This window comes from Somniosus microcephalus, chromosome 4 (assembly GCF_052327205.1).
Source record: "Somniosus microcephalus isolate GS21.2 chromosome 4, FLI_Smic_1.0, whole genome shotgun sequence".
In the NCBI taxonomy this organism is placed as follows: Eukaryota; Metazoa; Chordata; class Chondrichthyes; order Squaliformes; family Somniosidae; genus Somniosus; species Somniosus microcephalus.
This window is the reverse complement of record NC_140990.1, coordinates 339432322-339442171: the sequence shown is the minus strand read 5'-3', so window position 1 is coordinate 339442171 and position 9850 is coordinate 339432322. Positions and strand designations below refer to the sequence as shown.

Genomic DNA, 9850 nt, shown 5'->3' with positions numbered 1-9850 from the left:
TTACAACACTGTACAATTACAGCACTGTACAATTACAGCACTGTACAATTACAACACTGCATAATTACAGCACTGCACAATTACAACACTGCACAATTAGCACTGCACAATTACAACACTGCACAATTACAGCACTGCACAATTACAGCACTGCACAATTACAGCACTGCATAATCACAGCACTGTACAATCACAACACTGCACAATTACAGCACTGCACAATTACAGCACTGCACAATTACAACACTGTACAATTACAGCACTGCACAATTACAGCACTGCACAATGACAGCACTGTACAATTACAGCACTGTACAATTACAGCACTGTACAATTACAGCACTGTACAATTACAGCACTGTACAATTACAACACTGCACAATTACAACACTGCACAATTACAGCACTGCACAATTACAACACTGTACAATTACAGCACTGCACAATTACAGCACTGCACAATTACAACACTGCACAATTACAACACTGCACAATTACAGCACTGCACAATTACAACACTGCACAATTACAACACTGCACAATTACAGCACTGCACAATTACAACACTGCACAATTACAGCACTGCACAATTACAGCACTGCACAATTACAGCACTGCACAATTACAGCACTGCACAATGTCAGCACTGCACAATTACAACACTGTACAATTACAACACTGCACAATTACAGCACTGCACAATTACAGCACTGCACAATTACAACACTGCACAATTTCAGCACTGTACAATTACAGCACTGCACAATTACAGCACTGCACAATTACAGCACTTCACAATTACAACACTGTACAATTACAGCACTGTACAATTACAGCACTGCACAATTACAGCACTGTACAATTACAGCACTGCACAATTACAACACTGCACAATTACAACACTGTACAATTACAGCACTGCACAATTACAACACTGCACAATTACAACACTGCACAATTACAGCACTGCACAATTACAACACTGTACAATTACAGCACTGTACAATTACAACACTGCACAATTACAACACTGCACAATTACAACACTGCACAATTACAGCACTGCACAATTACAGCACTGTACAATTACAACACTGCACAATAACAGCACTGTACAATTACAACACTGTACAATTACAGCACTGCACAATTACAGCACTGTACAATTACAACACTGCACAATTACAACACTGCACAATTACAGCACTGTACAATTACAGCACTGCACAATTAAAGCACTGCACAATTACAGCACTGCACAATTACAACACTGCACAATTACAGCACTGCACAATTACAACACTGCACAATTACAACACTGCACAATTACAACACTGCACAATTACAACACTGCACAATTTCAGCACTGCACAATTACAGCACTGCACAATTACAACACTGTACAATTACAGCACTGCACAATTACAGCACTGCACAATTACAACACTGCACAATTACAGCACTGCACAATTACAACACTGCACAATTACAGCACTGCACAATTACAACACTGTACAATTACAGCACTGCACAATTACAACACTGCACAATTACAACACTGCACAATTACAGCACTGTACAATTACAGCACTGCACAATTACAGCACTGTACAATTACAGCACTGCACAATTACAGCACTGTACAATTACAGCACTGCACAATTACAACACTGTACAATTACAACACTGCACAATTACAGCACTTCACAATTACAGCACTTCACAATTACAGCACTGCACAATTACAACACTGTACAATTACAGCACTGCACAATTACAGCACTGCACAATTACAGCACTGCACAATTACAGCACTGCACAATTACAACACTGCACAATTACAGCACTGCACAATTACAACACTGTACAATTACAGCACTGCACAATTACAGCACTGTACAATTACAGCACTGCACAATTACAACACTGTACAATTACAGCACTGTACAATTACAGCACTGCACAATTACAGCACTGCACAATTACAACACTGCACAATTACAGCACTGTACAATTACAGCACTGCACAATTACAACACTGCACAATTACAGCACTGCACAATTACAGCACTGTACAATTACAGCACTGTACAATTACAGCACTGCACAATTACAGCACTGTACAATTACAACACTGTACAATTACAGCACTGTACAATTACAGCACTGTACAATTACAACACTGCACAATTACAACACTGCACAATTACAACACTGCACAATTACAGCACTGCACAATTACAACACTGCACAATTACAACACTGCACAATTACAGCACTGTACAATTACAGCACTGCACAATTACAGCACTGCACAATTACAACACTGCACATTTACAGCACTGTACAATCACAGCACTGCACAATTACAGCACTGCACAATTACAACACTGCACAATTACAGCACTGTACAATTACAGCACTGCACAATTACAGCACTGCACAATTACAGCACTGCACAATTACAGCACTGCACAATTACAGCACTGCACAATTACAGCACTGCACAATTACAGCACTGCACAATTACAACACTGCACAATTACAACACTGTACAATTACAACACTGCACAATTACAACACTGTACAATTACAGCACTTCACAATTACCACATTCACTCTTTATCTAGAGCAGACAGAAACAATGAAAACATGACACAACCAACAGCAATTACAAATATTAAACAATTCACCCTGGTGCTTACCCTTAGTATCTATCCGATAAGTACTCTCGCCTACTCTGGTGCTTCTACGAAGGGCAGCACCAGTGGCAGCACCACGCGAGGTGGGTGGCCGCTGAGATTCTGAAGAGGGCAGTTCAGATGTCCTCCTGGGATGCCCTCGAGAGGCTGTAGGCTGTGAAGGCCCCGCTTGAGACTGCACCATCTCAGCATGGGCTTGAAAGGATTCGCAAATTTCATGTCTCCCCTGAAGATTTACTTTTGACTTATTGGAGAAACCCTGGCTGGACTGAGTTTAAAATCCAGGGCTCCAGGGCTCAACAAGATGGCTGCGGTCAACCTCATGGCCAAGGCCTGTAAGTTTCAGTTTGGGCTGACAATGAAGGAACTTTCCAGAAATTAGAAGGCAGACAAACCTTCTGCATTTATGCATGAGAAACAAGCCAGTGGCATTCGGGCCTCTGATTAAAACCCATCAAGGCCATTTGCACAGTCAATCAATATGAAATAGCTGCGTTCAGACCTTCGTTAGAGGACATCAACACTGTTTACAAACGATCAACGGGGCATTCAAGCTGGAATGGCCCCATTACGAAACCAGTGGGACAAAGGGGAACACTGATGAGACGTTCAAAAAACGATTAACCGGCCATCCAGGTCGATGGGCCCAGATCGGTTTCCTTTGTATAAGCTTCAACACGTCCAGGTCAGACAAAGGAACAAGCTGATCTGGCGGGAGATAAGGACTCCCAGGAGGGGTATAACTAGTCCCTCGGGAAGCCATCTCTCTCTCTCTCTTGCCTCAACTCCGGTGCCCTGCCTCATCATCAAGAGGATCATCGACGAAGAGCCCGTCCAGGGAAGCAGGATACCCACAGTTACATTTAAATCACTGGGGTATCTCTGCTCTGGGCAGTGAAAACCCTAAAGACATCAGCAGGCAACGGGGCATGGAGCAGGCGTTCCAACATCCTAGACTGGTGAGCATCAATTTTCTGGCCCATCACGAGACAACCTAGATAGGTGTAAAGGGTGGGAGTTAAGGGGATTGCTAAAATTGTCATTTTAGTCATTTTCCCTCGATGTGTCCATTTTCTCCTCCCCCACTAAGTGCAATTGTGTTGCATCCATAGTGATTTTCTCCGTATAATAATTATTTCTCTATTTTAATAAACATTGGTTTTCTTTGCACCGAACCACTGGTCTCGTTTGTCTATATCGCTGCTCGTAAATAAGTCCAGTGCTCAGAACTAAAAGGGGGAAGCGATTCGAACCGCACGGGGCTGGGGCAGCTCAGGCACACGACTGACTTACCAGACAAAAACCCCAAACCAAAACCCCCTACAGGCTTGAACAGTCTGGGTGACAGGTAACTGCAAGGGCAATGGTGGAATGCTGGCCGAGTGAGCAGGAATGCTGTCATCCGGAGGGAGGCCAGTAGGTTCCTCCTCCATGATTCCCACGCCACTACCTCAGGGCGTCTGTTCAGCCAGCCCAGTGATCTGCTGGAGGACAGATGTCTGGGCACCTGAGACACTGTGAAAGCTGCTTTCAACCGAGGAGCCGAGCGCCTCCATGGCAGCTGCCTGTGCTTCCATTGCAGCAATTTGTCATTCCATGCAAGCTATTTGGCATTCCAATGAAGCTGCTATTAGCAGTGGAAGCTGTGACCTCAGTCATCACATGCTGCATGATTTTAGGCTCCACTGATCGCTGAATGGAATTGACCAGCCTATCCATGCTGGAGAGGATATGAGTTTCTGGCTCTGTGTCAAGCCACGGGCCAAACTGGAGGCAGACTCCTCCAACTCCTTCGCCACGACCCGTAAGCCTTCGGGCAGGCTGTCCATTGCACCAAGCATTTGGTTTGTCAGACCCATCAGCCTTTTTCTGAAGCTTGGCCCGGCGAGGTCCTCATCTGACTCCTCTACTGCAGGACTAGAATGTGACCTTGCCCCCCCGGCAAGGTGGCACCTCTGGTGTCCCATCCACCCGGCGTGGCTGCTGCCCACTAGTGCCCAGTGTGTGCCACTGTGAGGATCCATGTTCTACCCCAGCCTCTAGGTTACGCGTGGTGCTGGTCTCTGAGCTGGTGCCTCGCTCTCCTCCTCCTTTTCCTCCAAGGGGTGAGGCGGCTGTTCCTCCTCTTCCAGTTCTTCTGGGGGTGGGGGGCGGTGGCGGGGGGCGTGAGGGGGAGGTGGCTCTTCCTCCTCTTCTAGTTCCTCCAGGGGCCGGGGGGAAGTGGGGGTGCAGGGGCCGTGAGGGGCAGGTGGATCTTGCTCCTGGGAGCCTGCAATGATAAAGCTAGGAGAGTCAAGGGGCAGGGCTTGCGGCCATTATAGAAGGATGTGTGTGATGAGACCATACGGAGCTTGTGAGTGAGGATAGATTTGGGAGATTCGGGATCTGGAATAATTGTGGATATGTACGGAAGCTGGAGTGGCCACATACCGCTCGGCAATTTGTCCCCTGCTTTGCCTGTGGCCACGCTGTCTGCCACTTTCTACTGCCTACACTGCCTCTTCAAGGGGAGTGACCTCATGGAATCGTGCTTCCCCTCCCCCAGCCAGGTCCTGTTATCTGCCATCTTCTCCTGGAAGAGAAGGAGTGTGATTGTGAATGAGTGTATTGGCAGGTGTGCTTGTGTGTGTGTGTGTGTGTGTGGTGCCTCACGTGGTTGAAGAGCTTTGAGATATGTCTGAGGTGTGAGTAGTGCCTGTGAAGGGTTCAGTAGTGTGGGGTGTGTGAATGTCAGTGTATAGTTCGATGGTAGATGAAGTGTGTTGAGGTTGTGATGCTGCTGGCGGTGCAGTTCTTGAGAAGTGTGTTTGTGAGATGGAATCTTACCTCGACCGCGCGTGCCAAGTCGTTCATTTCTTTGCGGAGCTGGAGCCATGTCCTGGGGGGCAGCGCTCCTGGCTGAAACCTCCTCGGTGATCTCCCACACCGGCTACATTATTTGCCTCTGTGGCCCCCTTCCCCCCTGCAGGTAGAGGACATCCGTCCTCGGCTGTGAGAACCTGTGAGCCCTCTCCCTCAGTCCCTGAGCCATCCTGATATGTGCCAGTGTCTGTCAGCCGGTGCACTCCACACCGAGACAGCTCCAGGAAAATTGCTCCTAATCAGCGTTTGAGTGCTAAACGTGCAGGTCTCCGTTCTAGCGTCTCCTGGCACGTTTAAATCACGCAATCACCAATTAGCCCCAAAACTGCAGGCTAAAGCCCAGACTTTTAAACAGGTGCGTCTTATTAGCACAGCACCCATTTAGCACCTGTTTTCACCCTTTCCCCAAAATAAACCCCTTTCTTTTTGCCTGGAACTCTAGGAAAGGATTCAGGGGCAGCCCTGAGTTAATGAATTGTAAACTCTGTTTGGGAATTGTTTTTATGCTGCCATAATATTTTCATTCTGTCTTCAAAAGTGAATAGAGACTCACAGTAGACCTTGTTTAAAGTATAAACATGAAGTGAATTTATTAAATAAAAAATGAATAAGCAAATAATCTGACAGTGATATAATACAATGATATATTTACACCAAGACAATCATCTAAACTTCACAGAATGGTAAAATAACAAACATATATTATCGGAATAGTAGTCGGCCATTCAGCCCCTCGATCTTGTTCCACTGTTCAGTGAGATCCTGGCTGATCTGTACCTCAACTTCATTTACCCGCCTTTGTTCCCTATCCCTTGATACCCCTTACCCAACAAAAATCTATCAATCTCCATCTTTAAAAATTCAATTGCCCCCCCCCCCCCCCCCCGCTTCCACAACCTTTTTGGGGGAGAGAGTTCCAGATTTCCACTACCCTTTGTGTGAAAAAGTGCTTCCTCATTTCACCCCTGAACGGCCTGGCTCTAATTTTAAGATTATGCCGCCTTGTTTTGGACTCCCCCCCCACCAGAGGAAATAGTTTCTCTCTGTATTTACCCTATCGAATGCCTTTATCATTTTAAACACTTCAATTAGATAACCCCTCAACCATCTAAACTCAAGGGAATACAAGCCAAGTTATTGCAACCTGTCCTCATAATCTAACCCTATAAGCCCCGATATAATTCTGGTAAATCTGCGCTGTATCCTAGCAACTCTAAGAACTTATCTAATCTCTTGTACTTGACTCAACAGGGTAGATTTTCCTCCCATGGGCGCCTGACTGCTGCCGTGCACCTACCTGAGTGGAACCAGCTGCTATGCAGATGCAGGACCACCCCTGGCTGGGCCTTGCGCCTGTATGTCTGGCAGGTAATCAGAGTGCAGCTGTACTTTTGACCGCCACCATTGGGGCCTTCTGCCAGCTGCCGCGAGGCCATCGGGGAGAGAGAGGTAAGAATAAATGTTTGTACTACTTACTGCCCCCTTAACCCCCTGAGACCTGATGGTGACTAATACTTGCGAGGAGTGAGTGACACCGACTGAAGGGCTTTAGTTTGTTGAAAGGTTTTCAAGGTTAAAAAGTCAATTCAGAGACGGCCCTGTTTGAGTGCTCTCCAGTAAACCTCAGCAAAGTTCCTGTCAAGAGAAAAGTCAAGTAGAGGAGGCGCTCATTGTAAGGACACAGTTGCTGGAGGGTCTCAGTCTGAATAAATGAGAATGCCCTGGAATACTGGATCACACGGGCAACCTGTCTGCACCAAAATAAAGGTGGAACAAGGTCAGTTCTGAGAATGGTGTGACTGAAGAAATGGCCCACAGTTCCACAGTTGTGTCTAATTCAATTCCATTACATTCAGGGTAGAAACTGTGAAGCGAATGATCCTCGTGGCTATTCTGTGACTGAGCAATATGGGTATCAATTGGAAGCAGCAAAGCATAGTCTGTGCTCAGAGTGTTAGCAATCAGAACATTATCTAACCAACAATGTGAGGGTGGGCATGCCTTATTATTGGGTGCAAAAGCCCCTATGTGATCTGAACCAATGTATCATACTGAAAAAAAACTCAAGCCTTATTTTCTGACAATAGTACGTTGGATGCCAACACATTGCACCATCTGGAACTGCTTAGCTACTGTGTTCAGAATTGAAATCTGCGCAGCACTGTTACGCAATGTTTTAGTTCTTAGAAACTTTGTTTAATAATTTCATCATGTTTTTTATTTGCTGTCTTGCTGACTGGGCCGACCATCCCCATCATAAGCAACATATATGCTGGTTGAAACAAGTCCAGATTCAGAGATGGAGGATACAGATCTCCCATACTTTGACATGATGGTTTCTTTAATGATTCCTTTCTTAGCCAGGAGTTTGACCAGGTTCCTCCTGAATTTCACCCCGATGAATGCGTATAAGATTGGGTTAATGCAGCTGTGCAGGATTCCCAAACTTTGGGTTGCAGTCAGAGCCCTGTCGATATGATTGCGCCTGTCACAAGTCTCTTCAATGTGCTGGCTCCTCATCAGCGTGTCGATGAACACAGTAACGTTGTACGGCAGCCAACAAATGAGAAAAGCCAGCACGACCGTTATGATGACCTTCATGGCTTTCTGTTTCTGGAATCCCTTCGTTTGACACAGTTTCTGGATCGTCACGCTGTAGCAGAAGATCATGACAGCCAGTGGGATGAGGAACCCAATAAAGTGCCGCAAAAACCTGGTGGTCACTCTCCACGTTTCAGCCGATTTACCTTCAAGTATCTCATAACACATAATTCTGCCGGAATATATGTATTCGCCCTTGTACAGAATCGGTAAAGACAGAACGATGGCCAGCACCCAAACAGCAGCACAAACCAGCTTGATTAGAAATGGTCTCTTCTGCTTGTGGGCCTGTGCAGAGTGGACAATGGCCAGATAGCGGTCGATACTGATACAGGCCAGCAACAGAATGCCACTGTAAAAGTTAACTTCCTGTAACATGCTGATAATCTTACACATATCATCACCAAACACCCACCCAGATATGGCATTCACTGCCCAAAAGGGCAAGGTCACGGCAAAGAGTAGATCAGCTACGGCCAGATGCAGCAGGTAGATGTCAGTGGACGATATTATGGGTCGATTGTAAAGTAGGACAATCATTACGACCATGTTCCCTGCCACAGCGAGGAAACACACCAGGCTATAGACAGCAGCCAGTGCCGTGTTGATTGACTCCATTACAATGGGTGTACAGGGAGACAGGTCTGGATCAATAAAGAAGTCCTCAGAATATGTGTAATTTACAAAAATATCGCCAAAGTCGATATAATTTAGATTGAACTTCTGGGCAACCATTTTCTGAAAGAAACAAAGAGTAAATCAGCGAACGAGAATAATCTTAAGTTGCAGTATCAGATTTGTATTGTTATATCATGCAAATACAGTGAATATTGAAGATTTATTTGCACTGGATTCTCTGAAGCTAGCAGTTTTGGGATAATCATTTGATGTTCCTCCAATTCTGGCCTCCCCGACTTCCTTCACCCACCATTGGTGGCCGTGCCTTCAGCTGTCAAGGCCCTAAGCTCAGGAATTCCTTTCCTAAACCTCCCCACCTCTCTCACCTTCTTTAAGATACTCCTTAAAACCTACCGCTTTGATCTGCTATTAGTCACCCATCCTAATGTCTCTGACTACTGTAAATGGACCTCATGTCCTCTATAAACCAGAGTGTGCTTTTATTTATCCAATATTTATGTAAATGTAGTGAGATCATGGATTGAACAGAAACCTTCGTCACTGTACTCTGTCTAACTGGAACATACAGTTCCCATCGCTTATCGTTGACGTTAACACGATTTGCCCGCTCTACACAGTGGGCAGTAAAGCAAAAAGGTAACCAATCTATATGTATTTAAATGAAACAGGAAGTCTAGACTTCGCAATTGCTAGCACTCTGCTAGACCGTGGCTAAACAACAAAGATGCAACTCCAGCACTAATCCATAACATAAAACTGACTCTTGAAACGCAGTCTCTACTTATTATATAGTGATCTGCTTCCGCAGAGATCTCTGACTGGTGAGCTGAATGCAGGCAGCCAAGAATAAGCCCTCAAGAAGATGCCACTAGCTACAGAACTGCCCATCAAATGGATTGCAAAGAAATATGGTCCTGACATTTTCATTGACCTGACTCATGTCCATATTCGATCTTGTCATCTCACATGACCTCTCTACTTCCATGTTCTTGATCACAGGCAACGCCATCTCCAATCGGTCCCATGTGTCCCTCACCAATCAAATC

The 9850-nt window shown here is 45.5% G+C and overlaps 1 protein-coding gene across 1 annotated transcript; it reads right to left on the bottom strand.

The window, feature by feature from the left end:
- Nucleotides 1–6125: 6125 nt before the first annotated feature.
- On the bottom strand, nucleotides 6126–9250 carry LOC147120724 (C-X-C chemokine receptor type 2-like). Its single transcript, XM_085986953.1, is given in 2 exon segments — nucleotides 6126–7810; nucleotides 7812–9250. Coding segments are annotated over 2 exon segments (1152 nt in total). The 5' UTR covers nucleotides 8901–9250; the 3' UTR covers nucleotides 6126–7747.
- Nucleotides 9251–9850: the final 600 nt, after the last annotated feature.